General features: G+C 50.0%; 3 protein-coding genes across 4 annotated transcripts; 2 read left to right on the top strand and 1 right to left on the bottom strand.

Moving 5' to 3' along the window:
• Positions 1 to 2,433: 2,433 nt before the first annotated feature.
• LOC100216624 (Outer membrane OMP85 family protein) lies at positions 2,434 to 23,987 on the top strand. 2 transcript variants are annotated; one of them, NM_001174276.1, is made up of 4 exons: positions 2,445 to 3,008; positions 9,257 to 9,739; positions 22,629 to 23,144; positions 23,231 to 23,571. In NM_001174276.1, the coding sequence occupies exons 1-4, from the start codon at positions 2,493 to 2,495 to the stop codon at positions 23,312 to 23,314; spliced, it is 1,599 nt and encodes a 532-aa protein (NP_001167747.1). In that variant the 5' UTR covers positions 2,445 to 2,492; the 3' UTR covers positions 23,315 to 23,571. The 2 variants fall into 2 exon arrangements, with proteins under 2 accessions (XP_020397510.1, NP_001167747.1); XM_020541921.2 differs by lacking the exon at positions 9,257 to 9,739 and having other exon boundaries at positions 2,434 to 3,008; positions 23,231 to 23,987.
• On the top strand, positions 9,746 to 20,438 carry LOC111589922 (glutathione S-transferase T3). The gene is made up of 3 exons (XM_023300807.2): positions 9,746 to 18,024; positions 19,163 to 19,598; positions 19,685 to 20,438. Exons 1-3 carry the CDS (start codon positions 17,606 to 17,608, stop codon positions 20,276 to 20,278), a joined length of 1,449 nt encoding a protein of 482 aa, XP_023156575.1. The 5' UTR covers positions 9,746 to 17,605; the 3' UTR covers positions 20,279 to 20,438.
• Positions 23,852 to 26,784, bottom strand: LOC103636532 (probable metal-nicotianamine transporter YSL18). The gene is made up of 6 exons (XM_008658877.4): positions 26,266 to 26,784; positions 25,975 to 26,141; positions 25,805 to 25,902; positions 25,587 to 25,721; positions 25,301 to 25,490; positions 23,852 to 25,182 (listed from the first exon to the last, which is right to left on the bottom strand). Exons 1-6 carry the CDS (start codon positions 26,654 to 26,656, stop codon positions 24,067 to 24,069), a joined length of 2,097 nt encoding a protein of 698 aa, XP_008657099.2. The 5' UTR covers positions 26,657 to 26,784; the 3' UTR covers positions 23,852 to 24,066.
• Positions 26,785 to 27,053: the final 269 nt, after the last annotated feature.

The raw sequence follows: 27,053 nt of genomic DNA, 5'->3' as shown, positions 1-27,053 counted from the left end.
AAATGTAGTTCTAATGTCTCAAAATAATAACTTTGTCGAGTATTTCTCAAAGCAAAATCTATGCTCAGATCAATGCTTTCCAATATATCCTTCTCGATAGAACATGTAGCTAAGCTATTTAATCTTTTTTGCGACATAGTTGACTCAAATAATTTTTCACTAACGTTAATTTTGAGAAAGTACTTTCAGCTAAGGCTATGATCTCTTTCTTTTGTTCCTCTTTCGAGCACCAAACAGGTGCTTCTTAATCAATCTTGTAGAACTAAATTCATAAGGAAACGAAAATACCAAACATGTGCTTCTTAGTCGAGTATTTATAGAAACTGTGTAATACAATTCTATATTAAGGCCATGTTCGGGAGGGTTTTACTTCAAGAATTACAGCTTCGAATTTTTAGCTACACCATGAAACAAATTCAACAAATTGGTAAGGTGGGGTTCAAGAGTGTTTGGCTTTCACATAGACTCCAGCTTCTATAATACAATTAATTTATGTAATTTTACTTAATTACCCTTGATGATTAGCGAGTGGAGAAAGAAACATCAATCGGTAGATCATGTAATCAATGGCATGGTGGGTAATTTTTGTGCAACTTCATTAGGATGTATGAAAACAATGTTCTTTAAGCACCATTTGAGGAGCTTAAAATTTTTCATGAAACTGGTCACTAGTTTCAGTTTTTTTAAAGCTAGAGCTCGTGTAGTTGAACCTGTTTGGATAGAAAATGTTGAAATAAACTTAAAATTATTGAAGTGAAGCTCTTCCAATCAGGACGTAAAATAGTCTTTGAACAAAATTTGGGTGCATCGTTGCTTGGGACCTAGGTGGCCGCCCTCCCGCTTAGGTCAGATCCAACCCTATGTAGAGATGAGACCGGATTTCGGTATGAATGTGTGTGGCGAGAGGGTACATCGAACATTGGTTTACGTATCAGATCTTTGCCTATTTATATACTATATCTGTTCTTAAATATATAACGTCGTTGACTTTTAAAAAAACTTTGATCACTTATTTATTCAAAAAAATTTATAAATTATCATTTATTTTGTTATGATTTGTTTTATTAGTTAAGGTTGTTTGAGCGTGACTTGAAAGTTTAAGTTTTCGAATTAAATATTTTAAATTAGATGAGCGATTAAAGTTTTTTTTAAAGTCAATGATATTATATATTTAACAATGGAAAGAGTACATGATACGAAGAGAGTCATCCAATAAGTTGTTGTGCCTCTCATCAGAGCGTGGTCTCTATCGATGTCCTAACCAAGTCGAATAAGATCAAGCCAATATTCTCCCTCTTATCTCAGAGCGTGGTCTATCGATTTCTGCACTCAAGCCACCTCGACCAGTTTCTAGCCTTCAGCTGCGTCAACTTTGCGGGCGTCGCCGGCATTGATGAGAAACCACCGTGCAGCACTGCAGCTTGCCGCTCCTATTCTTGCTGCTAACCATGGGGCTGCCACCGTCCGCACCTAGTCCACTACGATGGAGAGCATGCTCAGAGCCTTTCGGGCGTCATTGCAGTAATTCTTGCTCGTGTCAAGCAGCAACGACACGCCCCATTGAGAAATGTAACTACTGTGCGTGACCATACATCGCCGCATACTTGGTGTGGCGGTCGGGGACGTTTAAGGATGTGTTTGGTTGCAATGACAGGACGGGACGAGATGAGACGATCCCTCAAATAAGGTTGTTTGGTTCAGGGTCAAGAGTTGAGACATGACTATCCCAGTGTTGTCCCCAGTTATCCCTCAAAATTGGAGGAACGAGAGAGGACGCCAAGAACATCCCTGTCCTGGCCGTCCCACAACCAAACACACCCTATAAGTGCACGCGTTGAGCCGATGTCGCCGACGCACGTTTTTCTGCGAAAAGTAGAAGAGTAGAGGGGCGGTTGGGCTGTAGCGTCGTGGATGGTGGTGTACAGCTCCATTGCTCGTCCGTGAGTGTGTGTGCTCGAGACTCGAGAGCTTTTAATGGCGGACGGAGGTTGCCGACCGAAAGGAAGGAGACGATCGTGCCAAAAGCCCACAAGTGTCCCACGCTGCCATAGTGGACCGTGGTGCCGTAGCCCCATCTAGTACTTCTCTTTCCCTTTGAACAATTGTTGAAACTATTTTATTTTCCTCTTGATGTTATCTGGACTTTCAACGGCTGTCATGTTTAACCTTCTCGCAAACTTTTGTGACAACTTTGAACTCCGAATTTCCAACTTTCATTGGCCTCCTCTATTTCAACCACAAACAAATAGACGAAAAAGATTCCAGGTTCAAATGGTTCCGAGCTTCGGGCCATAAGCAAATGCTAGTCCGATCTTCCGGCCATGCTGGGCCGGCCGCTTATCCGATAGATGAGGCCCATAAGCAAATGCAAGTGGGCCTTTTGGTAGTATAGAGCAACACGAACCTAAAGCCCGCGTTCCATCCCACCGGCCACCGCCGAGGAACGATTCCCTTCGCACAATCGTACTGTTCCCCTCAAACCCCAGCCAGCCATGGCGATCGCGGCGGATTCTGCCGCCGATCAAGACCCAAACCCTATACCCAACGAGGCCGCGGGCGAATCCGTCGAGCTACCCGCGTACACTGACCACGGGGAACCCAATGCGGATCTTGCTGACGTGGACTACGAGGATGAAGAGGAGCTGGACGGGGTGACGGCGGAAGCGGCGGCGAGAGACAAGGTGGAGGCAGTGTTCCAGCGGCTGTCGGAAGCCCCCGTTGGCATCCGCGTCCACGACATTATCATCAAAGGCAACACCAAGACCCGCGACGCGCTCATCGAGGCGGAGGTCGTGGGGCTCATCCGCTCCGCCGTCACCGTGCAGGACCTGGTGCGCACCGCCAACATCGCCGCCGTGCGGCTCAGGCTCCTCGACGTGTTTGACTCCGTCCACGTCCTCCTGGATGCTGGCCCTCCCGAGCTGCCTGGCACCACTAACGTTATAATCCAAGTCGTCGAGGCTGCTAACCCCATCGATGGAAGCGTCGGCTGCTTCTCCAAGCCGGAGGTTAGTGTACTCTCAGAAATATTAAATGCATGGGTAGGCACTAAGAGTTAGATGAAAATGAAGAGCATCACACTTTGTTTAGAGACAATTTGATATTTGCATTGTGCCATTGTTGCTTAATGTAGTTCGGTATTGCATTCTTCAAACTTGCAAAATTTGTGCTCAGCTCTTTTCTTCAGCTTGTAGTGTGTTGGAGAAAATAGTCGAAAAAATGTAACCTAGGTATATGCTATGATTTAGATTCTGTACTATTCACATGCTTCAGGGCTATTGTTTTATGTACATCTTACATCTTTCCATGATTACTATATGGTCTTCTTAAACAATGATGCTTGAGCTGCATACTTGCCATGACTCTATGCAGCTATTTGGTGGCTGATTTGTTGGTTAGCAGTAGGCCCATTCTGTCATGTGGGGTCTCCCCTACACCCGAAGACGGCGCGCCAGGGATGTTCGACGGGCCGCTGAGCGCACCGTGTCCAAGTCCAGCGCCCAGGAAGGAAATTAGGAACAGATTATTGGATAGAACAAAAAGAGAAGGAATTAGATCCTAACTTTAGGAATTTGTTAGATCCTAAAGTTTAGGAGTTTGTTTCAGAAACAGATTAGTGGCTAGAATAGAAAGATAAGGAATTAGATCCTAAAGTTTAGGGGGAGTTGTTGCAAGGCAAAGCTATATATATCTGTAACCGGCACTTGAGGGAATTAAGCAAGAATTTAGTCGTCCAGTCTTCTTCCTCTTTTCCCTGTCAAGTCGACGGCTAGGGGGTATAACCCTGCCAGTGAAGACGGACCGAGACTACGAGTTGCGGAGTCGAGGGCCAGCTACCTTAGGAACCAACATCCTTGACAACCTGGTATCGTCGTCACGTCGATCCTCTTCCACCCATTTAGATCAGTCCTCCACAGCCGCCGCGCCCAAACTCAGCCATCCACCATCACGACAGTCCTCTACTGCCTCCGCCCAGCAGCCGCCAGCCATGGCCGATCCCACTATGAAGGACATGATGGAGATGCTCAAGTCCATCACCACAGAGATGTCCACCATGAAGGCCGACATGGCCACTCTGAAGGAGCAACTGGCTTCGAGTCCGAATACCGGCGGCCGCTCAGATGGGCAGCGCGATCTTGATCGACCCCCCCCGATTCCAGAAACTCGACTTCCCCCGCTACGATGACAAGTCCGACCCCATGCTCTTCCTCAGCAGGTGTGAATCGTACGGTGGAGGAGTATGCCAATTGATTTCAGGACCTCCTGCCACGAGCAGGTCGTCTGGAGGAGAACCAACGCGTTCAGCTCCTCACAGGGGGCTACTGCTGTCGCTGAACCACGCTGTCCGGATCCATAACCCGGAACACTGGCGGCGGCTATGAGTCTACCCTGGCAGGTGGAGTTGATGGAGTTGGCCCGCCCGATCCCGGCTTCCGTGGCTACTCGGCCGGCATACCGCGCCTCTCTGCCGACCCCTGCACCGCGTCAGGTGCCACCCGTGCCACAGGCGCCACCTCTCCTGGCCCAACCTGTGCCTCCGGCCGGTGCCACCCAACTCAGCGCAGATCGACAACCTGGGCGCCGCCTCTCAAGGGAGGAACAGGAGGAACGTCGCCGCCTCGGACTCTGCTTCAATTGCAACTAGAAATATTTTCGGGGCCACAACCGCACATGTCGCCGCATCTTCTACGTGGAAGGGGTCGAGCTCGACGCTGCGGACGCCGCACCCGAGGCTGCTAACCCGCTGCAGACGCCCCAGTATTCTCCTTGCATGCCGTCGCAGGTGTCCGGGCCTGTGGCACGATGTAGATCCGGGTGAAGGTGGGCGCGACGACCCTGATCGCTCTCCTCGACACCGATTCAACACACAATTTCATCGGCGAGGAGGCGGCTGTCCGCACGAATCTATAGGTCCGGGCTCGAAAAAGGCTCACGGCGCGGGTGGCCAACGGGGAGCGCATCGCGTGCCCGGGAGTCTTGCCCCAGGCGCCGATCTCCATTGAGGGCGTTCCGTTATGCGTCGACCTCTACATCATGCCACTGGCAGGCTTCGATTTGGTCCTTGGGACACAATGGATTGCCACCTTGGGGTCGATCGTCTGGGACATCGCCAACCGCACCATGCAGTTCCAGCTCCAGGGACGCACGGTCTGCTGGTCCGGAACCACGTCGACTGCGACATCGGCCTTCGGCGTCACCACCGGCAGCAACCAGCTCCTCGACGCGCTGCTGGCTCACATCACCGACATCTTCGTTGAGCCCACGGGTCTACCTCCCCAACGGGGCCGCGACCACCGCACCATCCTCGTTCCCGGCGCGGCTCCGGTCGCAATCCGACCATACCGGTACCCGGTGGCTCACAAGGATGAGCTCGAGCGGCAGTGCATAGCCATGATCGACCAAGGCATCGTGCGGCGAAGCGACTCGGCATTCTCCTCGTCGGTCCTCCTCATCAAGAAGCCTGACGGGTCATGGCGATTCTGCGTCGACTACCATGCGCTGAACGCACTCACCGTCAAGGACGCATTCCCCATCCCAGTCGTCGAAGAGCTACTGGACGAGCTCAATGGCTCCCGGTTCTTCACCAAACTGGACCTATGTTCGGGTTATCACCAAGTGCGCATGAGGGCCGACGACGTCCACAAGATGGCTTTCCGCACCCACGACGGCTTGTACGAGTTCCTGGTGATGCCGTTCGGCCTCTGCAATGCGCCGGCGACCTTCCAAGCTCTCATGAACGACGCCTTGAGGCCCATCGCCGGTTTGTCCTTGTGTTTTTCGATGACATCCTGATATACAGCTCCACCTGGGCGGACCATCTGCGTGACCTACGCACCGTACTAGCGGTACTCCGGCAGCACCAATTGTTCGTCAAGCAGTCCAAGTGTGCCTTCGGGGTCCCCTCCGTCGCCTACCTCGGGCATGTGATCTCCGCGTCCGGGGTGGCCATGGACCCCGCCAAGGTACAGGCGGTTCACGACTGGCCTCAACCACGCTTGGCGCGCGTGGTTCGGAGTTTCTTGGGGCTGGTCGGCTACTATCGCAAGTTCGTCCACGACTACGGCATCATCGCCGCCTCATTGACCGTGCTCCTGAAGAAAGAGGGCTTCGCATGGTCAGCGGAGGCGGACGTGGCCTTTGACGCGCTCAAGGCAGCGGTCACCACGGCGCCGGTCTTGGCCCTTCCGGACTTCACAAAGCCGTTCGTGGTGGAATAAGACGCCTCCACACACGGCTTTGGCGCAGTGCTCATCCAGGAGGCACATCCCATCGCTTTCTTCAGCAGACCAGTGGCACCACGACATCGGTCACTTGCGGCCTATGAGCGAGAGCTGATAGGACTGGTCCACGTCGTCCGCCATTGGAGGCCATACCTCTAGGGCCAGCGCTTCACAGTTCGGACGGACCACTATAGCCTGAAATTCCTCCTCGATTAGCGCCTCGCCACCATCCCACAACACCACTGGGTGGGGAAACTGCTCGGCTTCGACTTCGGCGTTGAATATAAGTCGGGGTCCCAGAACACCATGGCCGACGCCTTATCTCGCAGAGAGACGCCGGAAGAGGGGGTTGTCCTAGCCGTCTCGGCGCCGTGATTCGACTACATCACACGTCTGAGGCACGAGCAGGAGGCCGACCCCGCCCTGATGGCCCTCTGGGACGAGGTCGCGGTCGGCATCCGCGGACCGCGGCGATCCCTGGGCCATTGTCGACAACTTGCTCACCTACAACGGCAGGCTCTACGTCCCACCGTCATCACCTCTCCTCCAGGAGATCTTGGCCGCCGTACATGGTGACGGCCACGAAGGCGTACAACGCACCCTCCACCGCCTTCGGCGTGACTTCCACTTCCTCGACATGCGCTGCATCGTCCAGGACTTCGTCCGCTCCTACTCCACCTGTCAATGGTGCAAGACCGAGCACCTCCACCCTCCACCCGGGCGGCCTCCTGCTGTCGCTACCAATTCCGTCGGGTGTCTGGACAGACATCGGCATGGACTTCATCGAGGCACTGCCGCGTGTTCGCGGGAAATCCGTCATCCTTACCGTGGTGGATCGCTTCAGCAAGTATTGTCATTTCATTGCCTTAGCTCACCCATACACTGCTGAATCGGTGGCCCAGGCATTCTTCTCCGACATTGTTCGCCTCCATGGCGTGCCCCAGTCGATCGTCTCGGACCGGGACCCCATCTTCACGTCTACCTTCTGGAGCGAGCTGATGCGCTTAACGGGCATTAGGCAGCACATGTCCTCGGTGTTCCATCCGCAATCGGATGGCCAGACGGAGGACGCCAACCGCTTCACCGGAGATCACCCGCGCGAGTGGCTTCGTTGGCTGTCGTGGGCCAAGTACACCTACAACACCGCCTACCAGTCTTCACTTCGCGACACTCCGTTCCGGGTGGTCTACGGCCGCGACCCGCCATTCAGACGATCATATGAGGCGGGCGACACTAGGGTGGCTGCAGTCGCCTAGACGATGGCAGAGCGCGAGGAGTTCCTGGCCGAGGTCCACGACCTCCTGGAACAAGCTCAAGCAGTGCAGAAGCGCCACTACGACAAGTCCCACAGACCAGTCACATATGTCGTGGGTGACTGGGTCCTGCTGCGGCTGCGCAATCGGCCGATTGCTTCTCTGTCCCAGGCATCGAAGGGGAAGCTCCAGCCTCGCTTCTTCGGTCCATACCGCATCTCAGAAATGATCAATGAGGTAGCTGTACGGCTGGAACTACCGGCCCAGGCCAAGCTCCATGACGTCTTCCATGTCGGCCTCTTAAAAAATGGGTGGGCGTGCCACCGGACGTTCCTCCTCCACGGCCTGAGGTGCACAATGGGGTGTTGGTGCCTGCTCCAGAGCATGCGGTGCGCTACCAAGTGGCTCGTGACGTGCAACAAGTGCTGGTGCGCTGGAAGGGCGAGCCGGTTTCTGCAGCTACATGGGAAGACCTGGACGACATCACCGCCAAGTACCCGTCCTTTCAGCTCGAGGACGACCTGGTCGTCGAGGGGGGAGAGATGTCATGTGGGGTCTCCCCTACACCCGAAGACGGCGCACCAGGGATGTTCGATGGGCCGCTGAGCGCGCCGCGTCCAGGTCCAGCGCCCAGGAAGGAAATTAGGAACAAATTATTGGATAGAATAAAAAGAGAAGGAATTAGATCCTAAATTTTAGGAGTTTGTTAGATCCTAAAGTTTAGGAGTTTGTTTCAGAAACAGATTAGTTGCTAGAATAGAAAGATAAGGAATTAGATCCTAAAGTTTAGGGGAGTGGTTGCATGCCAAGGCTATATATATCTGTAACCGGCACTTGAGGGAATTAAGCAAGAATTTAGTCATCCAGTCTTCTTCCTCTTTTCCCTATCAAGCCGACGGCTAGGGGGTATAACCCTGCCAGCGAAGACGGACCGAGACTACGAGTTGCGGAGTCGAGGGCCAGCTACCTTAGGAACCAACGCCCTTGACACATTCGCTGCTTGATTGTGGCAGCCGAGAGCCACAGTTGCACAGTGCTCACTGCCTTTGTGTTCGTATTGAAGGTATATGAGTTTTAGTTGAGCAGAAAGATCTCAAAGCCTTTTGTTGTGTCTGATTAGACATCAAGGTCATTACAATAATATGGTATAGTCATTTGGATAATGTTATGATCTTCAAAAGTTGAAACTTTTTTGCTGATTGATGATGTTTCTGCTGTGCTTGATTTTCCAATTAATAACCACAAGGTAATGTTAAGAGAGAAAAAGCATGCAATCCTGACTGCAGTTAGAATTCCTTTTAATGGTTTCAGTTGATTTGATGCATCTCAACTGTTTCTGTAAATGTTGGATTTATTTGCAAAGATTCACCTTTCCAATTACAAAAATAGGATTTTTATTCATCCTATCCTTTTGCAATAGAATCTTGCAGTTAAATTGCTTACTGTATTCTACTCTTTGTACTTCTCTCCACTGAATATAAACTTGAGGGTTTAAATTGTAGTTATTTTAAACGACCAAATAACATTACAGGCACAATTCCCTTCTGAATTGTACATAACAATATATCTGACATTTTGTCTTCAACTAACATCTTTTCTTTAAAATTCACTTTGACAATCACAATTCCCTCTTGAACATAACAATATAGCTGGCATGTTGACTTTAAGCTGACCTCTTTTCTTTAACTTTGCTTAAATCTTTTGTGCATGCCATGCTAAATTGAGCTTATTGGACTCGTACCACTGACAACCTAACAACTGAAGGCTTGATTTTATCTTCAGGCAAGGTCATGGACAGTTGAAGGATCAGTCAGATGGAGGAACATATTTGGTTATGGTGACATCTGGGATGCTTCGGGAGCATATGGGTGGGACCAGTCATCAGAGATAAGCATTGGAGTATCCTTACCAAGATTTAGATCGATACCAACCCCCTCGACTGCTCGGGCATCACTCTTGTCTCATGACTGGCTGAAATTTTCATCATACAAGGAACGTCTGCTTGGCCTATCCTTTGGTTTGCTTTCGGACATGCACCATGATTTATCTTACAATCTGACTTGGCGTACCTTGACTGATCCTTCACAAGCGGCATCAAAATCCATAACAAGACAGTTAGGACATAACCTTCTTTCTGCATTAAGATATACATATACAATAGATCAAAGGGATTCCCATCTCAGGCCAACCAAAGGATATGCATTTGTCTCAACTTCCCAAGTTAGTGGTCTATGGGGCAGCAAAGGATTGAGATTCTTCCGCCAGGTTCTTTCCGAACCAGCTTCTTTAATTCAAATTTCTGAAAGTTTGTCTAGTTTTTTGTATCCTTGCTTTTCAGTTTATGAATTTTTACTACCTATCACTTTGCCATGTTTATTTTCTATACTGTTGCTACTTGCTATTGCTAGTGAGCTATGTGAGAAGTAAAGCATGGAATTGAAGGAATGTATTTTGCACTTCCATACCAGGATTACTGTTTAGATCAAACAGCATTCTTAGATCAAAGTATACTAGTTTCTCTATGGAGATCTTTAACACACTTGATAAGTATTTTGTCATTTTGAGAAGAGCAAGCAGGAGAATCACCATATCTTTATCATGGTAAGGATGGCCGCGTCGGCTCCCGCCCAGGCCGCTTCGGCCTCCACCCCCCACGCTTCGTCTTCCACCCCCTCCTTCGCCGGCGCCGCCCATTGCCCTCCCCAGAGCCTCTCGCCGACACCCACCCCGGGTTCGGTGACCACCTTCCCGGCCGCCGCTCCCTTCCCGGCGGCCTCCTCTTCTCCCTGCGCGCCTGGTCCTATTTCTTCGTCGTCCGCTGCTGCTGGGTCGTCTCTCAGAGCCGGGCGCTCCAAGGCACAGCGTTGGGCGGACTACGGCCCACTCTCGCCGGCGAGAAGGCTTCGTATCGACGACCCCATTGGTGCTGGTGGGACGACCGCCGCAAAGACCTTTTGTGCGGCTGTGCTTTCCCAGCCGGCGGCTCGTGCTCGGCCAGCGGCCTCCACCAACATCGCATCGGAGCGGCCCCTCCCGATCGTGAGGCTGAAGAACTACCCCGATAGCCATCGACAGCCCAGAGCCACTACACCATCAGACGCTGAGGGCTGGATTAAAGTGGAGACAAGGTGGTCTCGTCGTCGTCGTCGATTGGCTGAACGCCCCCGCCCTCCCTTTCCCCGTCGACTGGTCCCACTGGATCTCCGGGGGAGGTGCTTCAATTGCTTGGCGGTGTCCCATCGTGCGGCTGAGTGCCGTCGTCCGTCTTGCTGCTTGCGCTGCCGACGGCCGGGCCACCGTGCTGCTGGATGCCCTGGCGCCGTTCAAAAGCACGACGTGATCAAAGCTTTGTCCGGCGGGCGCGCTGTGCGGGAACGTCTTGGCCTGCAACCACTCGTCGATCAAAGGCTTGACGTGGCCAAAGCTCCGTCCGTCGGGCGCTCTGTGTGGGAGCGTTTAGGCAGACAACCTGTGGAGGCCTCACAACCGTTCTCTAAGCAAAGGCTGGTCTGGAGGAAGATCGCCCCCCCATGGATCAAGGTCGACAAGCTGCTGCTGAGGATGGGCCTGGACAGTCGTTGCATCGTGGCAAGAAGGGTCGTCATCGCACCAGGGGGAGAAGGCCCCGTTCTGGGGGCGCTGCTAGCGTGCCACCAGTGGATGATTTTTGCTTTGCTCGGCTACCCTCCCATCAGCCGGCCGTGGTGAAGTCTGCAGGTTCGGCGACACGACCGGTTTGCGTCCTTGAGCGTGCAAGGGATTTAACTCTGGTGGAGAACAATCTTCGGCGGTGTGCTCTGTTTGTCATGGTCATTGGTTCGCGGCCGCCGGTGTCAGCTGAGCTTTTGGCGGCAGAAGTTGCAGCGGAGTATGATTTTGATCCTGCAAGTTTTTCAGTTCACCGTTCAGCGCCTGAAGACTTCATTATTATCATGCAAAATGAGCAAGCGGCGTTGCGTGTCTTCAACAACGGAGCTATTCTCAACTCCCCTTCTGGTTCTTTCAAGTTCATCAAGTGGTCAAAGCTTGCACACGCTGAAGCGGTTTCCCTCCCTTCCTTCGTGACAGTGAGTTTCGAGGGAATCCCGCTGCACGCATGGAGTCTGGAAACTGCAAGAAGTTTGTTGCGAGCGCACTGCACGGCTCTGGAGCTTCATCCTGACACTGCTGCTCGTTTGGACTTCTCTTCCTTCAGGGTTCTTGGTTGGTGCCGGCATCCAGAGCTCATTCCGGCGGCTATTGATCTCTTGATTCCGGAGCCGGTTCAGAGTTTTGAAGTGGGTACCACTGTGAAGCATCTTCTTGCTTATCGGGTGACGGCCTCGGTGTCTCTGATCTCTCCGCCGGCGGGCGATGTTTCCCCTCCTCTGTCGACGCCGGCGTCTGATGATGATCAGGACACTAGGTCTCGTCGACGTCGCCTGCAACAAGCTTCTCCGGCAGGGCAGGGAGGCCCTGTTGGAGCGTTAGCCGTTCGGCGCCCCGTGCATGAGAGGCTAGGGCCGCTGCCAATCTGTCCCCGCCATGTGGCTGTTTCACAGGAAGTGTTGGGTGGTGACCAACAGGAGGATGAGTTGGGTGATGACCAACAGAAGGATCCCTCTAATTTAGAGGAGCATATCACTGCTTTCAAGGAGTTAAATATTGGGGCTATGCTTGAGTCGTCAGTGGATATTAAAAAGAGCAACGACAGGACAAATGGTCAGGCCTGCATGGTGGAGGCTGTGATGACTCATGTCTCTTTGGGTGCAGATTCTAACCCCGGCCCACTTTCCCTGGTGGCTGGACCGTTTTTCAGCTCGGGGGTAGTAGCAGCGGCATCGGGGCTGTCCGGTGGTGGCCCATCTCACTCCTCCCTGCCAGGACCATCTTCCCCCTCTTCACCCTTGAGGGCTCCGGCAGATTCTTGCACTTTGGGAGGATGCGAGAAGGAGCAGGCCATACATGTGCCACCCCCGATATCCCCGTCTCGGGTCACAGTCGACATGGGTGGGCAGAAGTCAGCCTTGGTGGATGTGCGAAAAAATTCGCGTCGCCTCGCACGGAAAAGCCCCATCATTACATATTTTCGGCAGAGGAGGAAGAAGGACAGTCAACCAAAGCAGCTGTTGGACACGTCCACGCCCCCCCTACGGCTGCTATAAAGTTTATTGATAGGCTGACCAAACCAGCAGGTGGGATTCTGAGGGCGCCAGTCAGAAGGCCGCGACAAGGCAAAGCTACAGCCAATGAGGTGGTTCCCCGACGCAGCAGAAGGGTCGCTGGAGTAGGAGTGGAGAGGCTACCTCCTCCTCCACCGGCCACGCAGGGCAAGAAGCGTATCTTGAAGGAACTGGGTATTGGGAATGCTGAAGAAACTGAAAGTTTAAGGCCTGAAGACCTTGATGAGTATGCCAGGGTTTTCAGCACAGGGCTTTCAGAGGTGCAGATCACGGCCATGGCAGCGCTATTTGGGTGGTCTAGGCCTATGGAGATGCTGCAAGGCGGACCAATCTGCTGATATATTGGGTGTCCCTCACTGGTAGTCGTTCTTCCTTCATTCCTTATGGATCCCTCCAAAATTCTAATCTGGAATGTACGAGGCCTTAATGGGTCTGCTAGGCAGGATGCTGTACGCACTTTGGTGGATTCAGCTCGAGTTGATGTGGTTTGTCTTCAAGAGACTAAAATGGTGGATGTTTCTCGGTTCCTTTTATTGCGGATGCTTGGACCAGCTTTTGATAATTTTGTTTTCCTACCTTCTATTGGTGCTAGTGGTGGCATCTTGGTAGCTTGGAAAAATAGCATTGGTGTTTGTGCTGGCAGTAGGGTGGATGAATATAGCGTCTCTGTGAATTTTCATTCTAGCACCAGCTCTCCTTGGTGGCTTACATGTGTGTATGGTCCACAAGGGAACCGTGACAAGATTCAGTTTTTGCAGTCTCTTAGAGAAGTAAGAGCTCTCTGTACTGGGCCGTGGCTTGTGCTCGGGGACTTCAATCTGATTTTAAGGGAGGAAGAGAAGAATAATAATAACTTAGACCGTGCCATGATGGGTAGATTCAGGAGATGGGCAAATGACTTGGCTCTTAATGAAATTCCGTTGATTGGCCGGAAATATACATGGTCAAATGGGCACTCTAATCCTACCCTGGTCAAATTGGATAGGGTTTTCTGCACAACAGATTGGGAGGAACAATTCCCAGATTCTCTTCTCCAGAGCTCAGCCACGGATGACTCCGACCATTGCCCTTTGCTGCTTGGGTTTCATGATTTCAGCAGAGGAAAAGGGAGGTTTCACTTCCAAGCATTCTGGACTAAGATGGAGGGTTTTCTTGATGTGGTAACTCAGGCCTGGGCGTCTGTTCCTGCAGGGCCTTGCCCACTTATCACCTTGGCCAAGAAATTAAAAGCAACGGCTAGATGTTTGCAGAGCTGGAATGACAAAAAAGTTGGGAAGATTAAGCTGCAGCTTGAGATGGCTAGGGAGCTCCTACATCAATTAGAGGTGGCGCAAGACAATCACTCCTTATCTCCTGCTGAATTGTGGCTCCGAAACATGCTCAAAAAGCACTCCCTTGCCCTCTCCTCTATTTCTCGTACCATGGCAAGGTTGAAATCGCGGATTGGATGGCTCAAAGAAGGGGACGCCAATACCTCTTTTTTCCATGCACAAACAAGGTTCAGGAAGAAAAAGAATTTCATTGCAGCAATTCACTCAGAGGATGGGCAGATCTGGACCGCTCAGGAAGGAAAGGCAGCAGCCTTCTTTAATTTTTATCAATGGTTACTTGGTACTGCAGAAATAAGGAATGTTACAGTGGATCTGGATGCTCTAGGGATGCCATCTTATGACCTTGCTGCCCTTGATGTGCCTGTCTCGGAGGAGGAAGTCTGGGATACAATTAAGGCCCTTCCTTCGGACAAATCCTCGGGTCCCGACGGGTTCACTGGTAGATTTTACAAAAGCTGCTGGTCGGTAATCATGACTGATTTCATGGCGGCCGTTCACTGCATTTGGGCTAGAAATTTCAGAAACCTGGGTCCTCTGAATTCAGCTTTCATTACTCTTCTTCCCAAGGTGGAGGGGGCCACTAGTGTGAGGGATTTCCGCCCAATAAGTCTGGTTCATAGTTTCGCGAAGTTGGTGACTAAATTGTTGGCTAACCGGTTAGCAGGTCGGCTGCAAAATATGGTTTCCCCCAATCAAACCGCTTTTATTAAGAAACGGTTTATTCTGGACAACTTTATGCTAGTCCAGTAGACGACCAAATTCCTACATTGTCAGAAGCAGGCTCGTATCCTTCTCAAGCTTGACATTTCAAAGGCTTTTGACTCGGTTTTGTGGGCCTTCCTTCTCGAGGTCTTGAAAAAACTTGGTTTTGGACAGATCTGGTGTGATATAATAAGTGGGCTGTTAGCTACCTCTTCTACCAGGATTTTACTAAATGGTCTGCCAGGGGAATGGATTGGGCATCAACGCGGGCTGAGGCAGGGTGATCCACTATCGCCTATGTTGTTTATTCTTGTAATGGATGTCTTGAATCTGCTTGTGCAGCGAGCTTCTGAGGAAGGGCTTCTTCAACCTCTCTCTTCAAGGAATATGCAGCACCGTATCTCGCTGTACGCGGATGACGCAGTGATATTTCTATGTCCGACTGCCCCAGACATCAGTATGGTTATGGATATTCTTCATTTATTTGGTTCAGCTTCGGGTCTAAGGACTAATATCCAGAAGAGTAGTGTGTTCCCAATCTGCTGTGGGGAAGAAGATTTGAATTGTTTACAAGACTTGCTGCCATGTAATATTTCAGATTTTCCATGTAAGTACCTTGGTCTGCCTTTGTCTCCCAAGAAACTCACAAGGGACCAGGTTCAGGCCATCGTTGATAGAGTAGCTAGCCTTCTGCCAGGATGGAAAGCTGAACTTATGACCAGGGCTGGTAGAGCTATTCATGTGCAGTTTGTCATGACGGCAAAGATGATTTATGCAGCTTTGGCACTCGACCTTCCTGTTTGGGCCATCAAAGCTATTGATAAGCTGAGGAAGGGCTTCCTCTGGAGGGGCAGGAAAGAGTTCCGTGGTGGTCATTGCCTCTTGGCTTGGCCTAAGGTTACCCGTCCCAAGGAGCTGGGTGGTCTTGGGATTAGTGAGCTAAAGAACCTATGTTGGGCTCTGAGAGCTCGTTGGCCATGGCTGCAGAAAACAGACCCCAGTAGGCCTTGGACGGACTTCCCCACTCGTGTATGTAAGGTGGTTAAAAATCTGATCGCTGCAGCCATTGTTACTAAGCTCGGTGATGGAGCCAATACCCTCTTCTGGAAGGATAGATGGTTGGATGAGAAATGTATTAAGGACATAGCTCCTGCAGTGTTTGATTTGGTGCCCCTGCGTCTTGCCAACAGACGGTTGGTCAAAGATGCGCTCCCTAATTTTCAGTGGATCTCCGATGTGAATGGGGCAATTTCAGTTAGAGTCATTGCTGAATTCTTGGAACTTTGTGAAGTGCTTGATGCAGTTGTGCTCCAACCTGGAATAAGGGATCACCACTTATGGAAATTCAGCGCTTCAGGGGAGTATACAACTAGTTCTGCTTATAAAGCTCTCTTCCTTGGTTCGGTTCAGTTCGAACCAGCAGAACGTGTGTGGAAATCTTGGGCTCCTGGAAAGTGCAAGTTCTTTATATGGCTTGTGGAACATAATAGGTGCTGGACTGCTGACAGGCTTATAAAAAGAGGACTAGACCGACCTGAGCAGTGCCCCCTGTGCGACCAAGAGGCTGAAACCATGAATCATTTGCTGGTCAAATGTGTTTTTGCCAAACAGTTCTGGTTTCATTTCCTTAGTTCAGTGGGGCTGCAGGAACTGTGTCCAGTTCATGAGGATTCCTTTGAGTCGTGGTGGAAGTCTAGCAGCTCTCGGGCATCTGATTTTTTGAGAAAAGGTTTTAATTCTTTAGTGATCCTAGGTGCTTGGACCATTTGGAAGCATAGGAATAGATGCGTCTTTGATGGTTGTAATCCCAGCCTGGTCACAGCCCTTAGAGTGGCTAGGGAAGAGGCGGTGCTATGGTCCTTGACTGGAGCCAAGGCCCTGTCCTTCCTCCAAGTTGATGAGTTGCTAGCTTAGATCAGCGTTGTGGGTCGTGTTTCCTCCATGATAGTCGGTGATCCTTAGTTAGTCTTTAAGTGGTGTGTGTGTTCTGTACCGGGGTTCTATCCCCCTTTCCTATTCTTCTATTAATGCAATGATGCGCAACTCTCCTGTGTATTCCAGAAAAAAGAAGAGCAAGCAGTATTACATTTAGTGGGGTTCACTTGGACTGGCAATGTAGAATTGTAAATTTGTAATTAGCTATATTACCCAATAGGTCAATACTCTAATTCCGAAACAAAACTTTTGTGTGATGATTTTTAGGGGGAGGGGGCATCATTAAACTTAGACCCACATACCCTAACAGAGCCATGTCTTAGCACTTATTAGATAGTCACTGATCCTGATATGTTCCTAGTTTTGGTTTCTCAACAACAGATTCATTCTTTCAGTAGTGCCTATGAACCATAAGAGTACTTTTGTAAGAAATTGGATGCTGTTTGATTGTTTTTTCTTAATATATTAATTCTTAAAACTTGACTTAGCCTCTGTGTATTGTATTAAGAAGATGTTCTCATGCAGGTTAAGAAAATCTTTGAACCCATGTTCCATCCATACACAATGGCACCATAGCCTATGTAAGAACGACCACGACTGAGGCCAGGCCTTAGGCCTATGCTTTAGCGTAGGATATATGAGGGGATTTTTAACCCTAGCCTTAAATTCGTTTCTACATGGAGTTGAAATCAGGAGAGTGCTACCTAGACCATATAACCAACTCAGCTAGAGGCCCTTTCTTAATCTATTAATTCTTATGAATCATATATGATACTATATATGGTTAAAAAATCAGATGAAAAGGTTCATTCTCATGTCAATTAATATATGCAATGGATAGATAAACTCTAAATTTGCCCAACAAGATCTAAGACCGGCTCCAACAATGCACTGTAAACCGTTCTCAACTCTAAATTTAGGGTTCAGACTGGTACTCTAGGCGCCCAGCAAGGCACTCTAAATGGCACTCTAAATTATAGAGGACGCCGCACGCACTCTAGATGTGGAGACTTCCAGGTGTCCGCTATCCGGGCGAGGGTTCGGGCTCCCGCGGTGGTGAAAAATCCGGATGCGCTGTTGTCCCGTCGCTGGCGACTTCGATCCATCTCGGCGAGGGGGCCTCGCGGCGCGACTCGTCGGCGGAGCCGGCCAAGCTGGGCTCCAAGAGGCCGTGCGCGAGCGGGTCCGGCGGCGGACCGCTCTCGGTGGCTGGAGGCAAGGAGGTGGCCGGCGACGAGACAAAGATCCAAGACTCGGGTGCAACCGTCGGTGTTCGTCGACGTCGAACCGCCATCGCGAAGAAGCTGAGAAGATCCACGGCGCCGACGAAGGAAGGTGCGGAGAAACGCAAGCGCATCTCGTCGCCGCCATCGTCATCGTCTTCCATTCGGTCGGGTGCTCCAGATCCGAAGAGAAAAAGGTACACATTGCAGATCCATTTTCCTTTCTATGATTCTCGTACTTCAAATGCTGGAAATCGTCCAGATCTAGGGTTTAAGGTTCAGCCAACATACAATCGATGGTTGTAGGATTCCTTGAGCACTAGGTTTTGTCTTGATAATTGATGTTGACATTAAGAAAATTTGATTGTGCTAGAAGCTTTGTTGTTCTAGGAATCGATGTGTATTCAAAAATACATGGCGATTGGTTTTTCACACACTCAATCATGGGCGCCGGTGATAACACCAGTTGTTTGGCACACCATTATTGAGTAATCTTCATCATTTTTTTAACTGCATATTGCCAATACTAGCTGCTCCGGAGTATATTTACCATCAATTTAGCAACTAGGCCACGATATACATAACATTTTCACGTACGTATATTAACAGAACCATATGTTTTATGTAGACCATGGATTCGGAGAACACAAAGCTCCGAAGAGCACTTGCTCATTTAATCAGAGTAGTGGAGCAGCGTTGTGCCGACATCGTCGATGTCGTCCACGGTGCCTTCCAACCAGTTAGCGGACCAGTCCTCAATGAAATGAATCGTGCTTTAGTTCAGATCGAGGACCTCGCCAAGGACCTTGATCACCTTGCACTGGAAAAAGACTGGGAGATGGAGCACATGGCCCCTTCACCAATTGTTGAATCATCAGAAACAGAGGATGAGCTTCTGATTGACTATGATTCAGAGTTGAACACTGATGATATCGTCGGCTACGACGACGGACGTGACTACTCCACCGATGACACCTATCCCTACTAGATTAGCATGCACCTAAGGAAGATGTGTATGTGTTAGGTTTATGTAAGTCGTACTAGTCTTTTGTATGTGAACACAACAGATGTGTGCCACAAGTTCCTGGTTTAGTTGATGCCATGTTTATGTTGACGACACCTATCCGGACGCGTTGTTGATGCCATGTTTATGTTGACGTGCTATGTTCAATGTTATCAACTTTCCAATATATCTAGTATTCAGCACTTGTGACTTTGTTGTGCCTCTCCTGTTTAATGTCTCATGGTTTCTATTCATTTCAAATGCTTGCCTCAATTGTAGTACACTTATTTAAATCACTTGTATTTTTTTATGTGAGTACCTTCAATGTACAGCATGGGTACGGACTGGAACCAAGTTATGGCACAATATGGCACTTTCCTATCCAAGGATGATGGCACTCAGTTTCAGAACACTGCATTTGCTCCTCTGCCTGATATACCAGCCCAGGGCTCACCAGCAGCACCTCTAGTGAAGAAGGCTCCTCAACGCACAAAGCTAGCAAATTTCACGTCTGAAGAGGATATGAGGGTTTGTCAAGCTTGGTTGGCTGTGAGTTGTGATCCCATTGTCAACACTGGTCAGAAGCGTCAAGGATTTTGGAATCGGATTACAGAGGCATACAACTCTCGCAGAGGATCAATGCCAGAGAGGTCTATGAAATCTCTCATGAGCAGGTGGGACAGTATCAAAACTCAATGTTCTACCTTTGCTGGATACATGATGGCTGTGCTTCGACAAAACCCAAGTGGCATGACTGATGCAGATAAGGTACATGTATGTACTATTATGCATATGTTCTTCAATGTACTTAACTACATCCCAGTGGTTCATGAAATGCATATTTTGTTTTGCAGACTTCTCTTGCGGCTACTCGGTTTGCTGCTGTTGAAAAGAAGCCCTTCCATTTCTTACATTGTTGGTCCATATTGAAGGATCAACCAAAATGGATGGACCAACACATGGGTAACCAAAATCCTCCACCCAACCCAATTGGTACCCAATCAAATACTATTGACTTAGATGGTGCTGAAGACTCAGGTCCATCAAGCTTTACTTCGAAGAGACCGCTTGGTCGTGATTCATCCAAGGAAAAGGCAAAGAAGCAAAGATCTGAGAACACATCATCCACTGATTCTGAGTACCTAACACGGATGGGTGAGCTTTCTTTGGAACGGTTATCTGTCTACAAATCAGTAGCTTCAACTGAGGAGAAGAAGTTGGAGTCCATGAACAAACATGAGAGGCAGAAACTGATATTGGAGAGGAAGAAGCTAAATTTAGAGAAACTGAAGATGGAACGACAAAAGGTGAAGGAGGACACGGAACAGGAAGTTCTGATATTGAGCATGGATTTGACTAAATGTAACCCCCTACTTCGACAGTACTACGAGGCTAAACAACAGGAGATTCTCGCAAGGGTTACTGGAACCTCGTCGTCAAGCAAGTAAACGTTGAGCAAGGCATTGTAGTGGTTGAGGAAGTACTGTTATTTGTTTTCGAGAACAAGTTAATGTTTCTGCACTTCCGCACTTGACAATTTTCTGTTGTGTGATGTTTGAACTCTGTCATGTTGCTTAATAATAGTAGACTTGTTATTTCATTCGTCAATTACAGCATCACACATTCCACAACCAGAAATGTGAAGAACTTGATCTGTTTGCAGTACACATAGTAGCTTGGGACGAACATAACCTACGACATGACACATTAGACATGACACTACGACATTTTATTGTTGATGCAAACATAAACTTCATACTTAAGTAGCTCTGGATCCAAGCCGCGCCCAGTGGTGGTGGATTAGATCAACCTGCAACTGATTATATTTCACTGGATCATGTAGTTGGTCGTACCTGTTGTTGATGTACTTAGTGCGCTCCGACATGGAACCATGAGTAGTGTCCGCCAAAACTCCGATGTTGTCGAAGCTTGTGTTCAGAGACGAAGGACCTTTATCTTCTACGATCATATTGTGCAAGATGATGCAAGTTTTCATTATATCTCCAATGTGTTGTGGAGACCAACCATATGCAGGACCATGAACTATGGCCCATCGCTTCTGTAGTACTCCAAATGTTCGTTCAATGTCTTTTCTAGCGGACTCTTGAATAGTGGCGAAGTGTTGGGTCCTCACATCATACGGATGACAGATTGTCTTGACAAACGCTGGCCAGTCCGGATAAATACCATCTGCTAGGTAATATCCCATGTTGTACGTGTGTCCATTGACGGAGAAAGTCACTGGTGGACTATCACCGGTAAGATGCGAATCAAAAAGGTTTGAACGCTGAAGAACATTGATGTCGTTACAGCTACCGGGCATGCCGAAGTATGCATGCCAAATCCATAGGTCATATGAGGCAACAACTTCGAGGATCATTGTAGGGTGTTTACCGCGACCGGTAAACATCCCCTTCCATGCAGTTGGGCAGTTACGCCACTCCCAATGCATGCAATCCACACTACCAAGCATACCAGGGAAACCTCGTGACTCTCCAACTTGGAGAAGCCTAGCGATATCAGCAGGAGTAGGTTTCCTAAGATAGTACCCCCCAAAAGCGGTTTGGATGGCGGTGCAAAAGTGTTTTAAAGCCTCATGTGTCGTTGATTCTCCAATGCGTACGTATTTGTCAACGGCATCCGCAGGAACATCGTATGCAAGGATACGTACGACAGCAACAACTTTCTGAAGGGCAGATAGACCTAGCTCACCGGCACAGTTTGGACGTTGAACGAAGTAGGGATCCACTTGTTGCACAGCAAGAACGAGGCGCTCGAACACATGGCGACGCATGCGAAACCTACGTGGGAAAATGTTGTCAGTAGAAGTGTGAAGTACGTACTTTGGACGTGAATAGATGTGCGTAAGAAAAAACATACCTCCTCCGGAATTGTGCTTCCGTGTAAACCGGTTGCGCGCAAAAATAGTCGGCTCGGATTCTTGCATCACCACTCATATGGTCACGATGGATTCGAACACGACCGAGAATGGAACCAGCATACCGACGCTCGTTAAGTGCATGACGCCTACGATGTTGGTACGTCGCAACCTCGAGCTCATGGTCTTCAACTTCCATGTCTTGCGCCATCCTAAGAAAAATATTGGAATCTACGAACCGGTTCATTGTTGTGGACGAGTGTATGCGAAGTGTGAGTCAAGTGTTGAAGTAGTGATTATTTATAGAAGGGATAGGCTTCGGAGAGAAGCCATGCTCTTGTCGTGCAGTCGAAGCAAGTCGATGGCTTGTTGAATAAGTGTCGTGGCTTACGGTGGAAGCATGTCAATTTCTAAACATAATTTTCATACGATTCAAATACTGTGACATGTTTATTCGACAACAATTACACACAACATAAAATTGAATGTTATTTATTTTGTACAATTCGAAATTATTAATCAACCATTGTTTTTAGATTATTATTTCTAAAATTATTGAATACAATATTTTTATCATCCTTTGAATAGCATGTAATGGGTACAAAACAATGAAAACAAAAAAAGAAATGGAAAAAGGAATTCTGTTAACGTTGTAGCTTTAGGGGACCGAATTTAGGGGACGTTGCTGGAGACACAGAAGATATAGAGGACAAAATTTTTTAGAGTGTGCTGTAAAGGACAGAGAATATTCCTTTAGGGGACGAAATTTAGGGGACGTTGCTGGAGACAGCCTAAGGGTCTAAAGCATGAATGGTTATTGGCATTTTAGATGATGTATATCTACTTCTAAACTTCAATTACTGATCATGTAGGTCTGTGTACCGTTGAGCATTGTCACCTGAAATCCTTTTTTTCCCCAGGAGTTTGATATTCGCGGGGCTGTTCCATTGGGCTTTTACAATGCTGCCCTAAATGCTGGCATCTCAGCAGGGGTGATTTTACCGTTGGGGAGGGGGTTTATGGAATCACCTTCATCTGTACCTGATAGATTTTTCCTGGGAGGGCATTCTTCTCCAGTAATCAGTCTTTGTAGTTTAACTTCCCTACTGGGTTTCAAAACAAGAGGAGTTGGGCCAACAGAACTACGGAGAATTGTCCCAAGTGAATCTGTGACAAATGAATCCACAGCCTCTCCAGGATGGGACTATTTGGGAGGTGATTTCGCAGTTTCTGCATTTGCTGATCTATCCTTTGATTTGCCCTTAAAGTTATTCCAGGATGCTGGCATACATGGCCATGCATTCCTATCTGCTGGAAATCTCGCCAAGTTGTCCGAGGGTGAGTTCAGAAATTTCTCGTTTTCCAAGTTCGGGCGCACATTTAGGAGCTCAGCTGGTGTTGGCATTATCTTACCCACTAAGCTTCTTCGTGCGGAGGTGTGCTTTTTAGGCCCTGTTGAACTTTTCTATTTAAACTATTCATGGATGCAACTGACCCCTTCTCTTGGTCTCGTGTTTCCCAGATAAACTACTGTTATATACTGAAGCAGTTTGAGCATGATCGTGGAAAGACTGGGATTCAGTTCAGTTTTTCGTCTCCAATGTAGATGTCATGTTTGTGGTTCTCCCTGACTATGAACAATGCAATGCTTAATCGTGCTGAGCATTTCCGCTCGTTCTATTTTGGTTCTGGCTGAATCATCTTTTTAACTAACTAGGAGTCCAGCAAATCCATATCCAGATGATTGATCTTTTGTATCATGCTCGTTGTTGACCATTAGAACTGGAAGAGTTGCCTTGCTGACGGTTATTGTGAACTGTGATGGTTTCATGGTCGGCAAAAAAATGCGTATATGTTGGTGGCAATGATGTTTGCTCTATGGGAAGTTTGCATATATATTATACATGACCATGTTTATCAAGGTGGTAAAGCGAAAGCGTGGTGGCGATCTATATCGCCTTATATTCGACGTCATACAAAGGTAATGAAATGCAAGAGATCAGCATGAAGGGGGAGGAATATTTTTATATGAAAAAAGGAGAAAAGAAGGAAGCACGGGGTAAGAAGTGGTGTCGCCTATTGGATAGATAATAAAAGTTGAAGTGGAAGAGATTTGCAAAGAGTGTTCATTGAATGTCTCCTCTTTGGAATTGCTCTGCAAGAAAACTGTCGTGGGTGTCCTTTTCAGTGCAGTATATTACTGGGTTAGCTTTTAAACTGTAAAAAAATTACAGAATCTCTTTGTTACTGTCCATAAAACTATCTCTTCTTGCAAACAATCCGTTTTTTACTTCACAGGCTGTGACTAAAACCTGACAGCAGGAAAGAATGTACAGACCAAGCATGTTGAGAGGGCGATCATCGGGATGCTGCGACTTTCTCCATGTAGTCGTCCAGCATCTTGTTCTGCACTCTGCCGATGAACCTTACGCAGATGGGCGGCGTGACGTCGTACCTGGCGAGCAGCGCGTATGGTATGGAGAAGAGCCCGTCCCCGCATATGAGACCGGACGCAAGCACCGGCGCGAACACCTGCGCGTCCTCCCTGTCCGCCCTGTTCCACATGAAGAGGATCAAGCTCCCCACGCACATGTCGATGGACACGGCCGGGACCAGCAGGAACGAGACGGCCATGCCGGTGACGCTGGGGATGTAATGCTGCGCGGGCCACTTGTTGTGCGAGGCCAGCTCCCGGAGCGCGCTCACGGTCAGCGCCAGCACGAAGAAGGCGACGCTGATAGCGAGGCAGTGGTCGGGCAGCTGCTGGTCCCCGGCGCCCAGCACGGCGATGGCGCGGTACACCCTGGCCATGGGCGCGTCGTACACCTTGTTGGCGTTGGACTCGTAGAAGTGGTGGAAGACGGTGAAGACGAGCGGGTTGACGACGCAGCCCATCGCGGTGCCGAGCACCTGGCTCAGGAGCGTGGCCCGCGGCGAGGTGAGGGTGAGGTACCCCGTCTTGAAGTCCGACATGAAGTCGGAGGCCGTGGACACGACGGCCGACACGACGCCGCAGATGACGAGGCTCCCGACGATCCCGCCGTTCCTGGCCCCGATCCACGACGCGAAGAGCAGGATGACCAGCTTGTTGTACTGCGCCGAGAAGTTGGTCTCGGCGACGCCAGTGCCGTAGGCGTTGCAGAAGGCCAGGAGCGGCGCGAACGCGTACGCCGCGGCGACGTGGTAGAAGCGCACCTGCTTGTAGATGAGCGGGATGGCGGCGGAGGAGAGCGCCGCCAGCACGACGTAGCCGCTGATGGCGAACGTGCTGGGTATGTGCTCCCGGAGGAACACCTGCGTCCTGCGGCGGTCGTCGAAGCTGAGGACCGGCCGCGGCATGGAGTCCACGTTGGAGAAGGACCTGATCGTCTCGGCGGCTAGCTGGTGGTGGCGCATGGTGTGTACGGTCTTCAGCGAGATCACGACGAGCTGGAGGATGCCGTCGCCGAGAATCATACCTATCGCGCTAAACACCTGTAGTACCATATATATCACGATGCAGGCCGGCGTGAAGCAATTTTCTTGGTTACCAGTCACACTGCAGATCGAGAGAGATAGAGAGAGAGAGAGAGTAGCAGTTGTCAGTTGTCACCTTGTAGCCGTTGAGGCCTTTTAGGCTGGTCTCTTGGAGATTGGCGTCGTACCAGATGCCTTTCTTGGTTAGGAGGTAGGGCCACATGATCCCCCAGGAGATGATGGAGCCGACCAGCATCGAGATGTTTATCAGGTAAGGGCTGATCATGCCCACACCAACGTAAGTTCCATTCATATTGATGTAGAAGCTGCAGACATCAGAAACAGCGAATTGGATTGAAATGATGCATGAGATGTGTGAATTATATTCATGGAATCGATTTCCCGACCGACCCTTTACGTACCCGTGTTTGTACGCGGTGAGCCCGAACGTCGGGAACGCAGTGAAGCCGCAGTTGGGTCCTCCGGTGTAGAACCACTGGAAGACGGACCAGAGCAAGCTCCCTAGGCACGACCGGACGATGAGCGACACCTGCCTCCTGTGATAAGAAAGCGGCATCTATCCGTCAGCTCCAGGAACTGAGCTGAGCGTCACCAGGCATGTGCTGCCAGTGCCACTCACTTTGCCTGCATGAAACCGTGGGGGCTGTGGAAGCTGTTGATGAGGTGCGCCGTGGCGGACCCGCTCGGGAACGTCAGCCGGTGGCGGATGATCATGGTCTGTTCACCGGTGGGACGTCAGGACGCGTCGCCTGATGATGGTTGGTGGTTGGTCAGAGCCTGCCTACGTACCTTCCTCATGGGCACGATGACGAGGAGGCCGGCGAAGCTGACGAGGAAGAAGAAGGCCATCGTCCGACCGAGCGTCGGCTCGCTGATGTTCGCACCGGGGCTGTTCGCGGTGCTCGTCTTCTCCGCCGTCTCCCGGTCCATCCCGAGAAGATACGACCCGAAGCCGCCTTATAAATTACACGCAGCAGCCGCATCGACGGCGGTGTTACTTACGCATGGCGACGGCGGAACGACTACGACTACGACACGGCGGGGATATCACGAACCGGGGGAGCCAGATCGCGTACGTACCGCTGTATGTCATGCTGGCGCAGGCGACGACGCAGGTCTGCACCACGGCGTTCTCCTGGCGGGTGAAGGGGCGGTGCGGCACGCCCATCTGGCCCAGCAGGCCCGTCCACGCCTTGAGGAGGAAGAACCCCAGCAGGGCCGCCGAGATGTTGAGCGACGGGATGACCCCCGACGTGAACACCAGGTTCATCATCACGCCGCTGAGCGCCGCGCCCAGCGCGAGGCTCGCCGCCAGGGCGCGCCCCGTCACTTGCTCCGGCCACGGCGGGATCGGCTTCACCTCGAACGCCCGCTCCGTCGACGGGCCCTCCCGCGGGTCGCCGACCGACTCCATCCTCCTGCTTCGCGGCGGCGGATCGTCCTTGGTGCGAGCCGGTGACGCGCAATGCATGTACTTTCGACCACGGCCGTGCAGCTTGCGCGGTCGATTGGAAGGAGAGATCGAAAGAACGAGAGGCAGATTGCTTGCGTGCTTTTGGCTTACTATTATTATCGAGCTGACGGTGTGTCAGAGTCAGAGTTAAGTGACATGTGTGTAATCTCATTCTCGCCGCTAAGTGCTGTGGAAGAGTTAGTTCGATGAAACAGTAATATCACACGGTTTCGCAACTATTTTTGTCTTCTGTTAGCAAAATGAAAAGGGCACCGTGCTTACATGTATCTGCCGGATTTCCACGAGATTATTATAGAAATGTGACGACTTGTTTTGTTTCTTTCTTTCACTAACTACATACCTAGAGGCAAGAACCTTTTATTGCTCACTTACCAAAATGCCTAATCCCATCGCC

This window comes from Zea mays, chromosome 8, assembly GCF_902167145.1.
Source record: "Zea mays cultivar B73 chromosome 8, Zm-B73-REFERENCE-NAM-5.0, whole genome shotgun sequence".
Classification (NCBI taxonomy): Eukaryota; Viridiplantae; Streptophyta; class Magnoliopsida; order Poales; family Poaceae; genus Zea; species Zea mays.
This window is presented reverse-complemented; position numbering and strand designations above follow the sequence as displayed.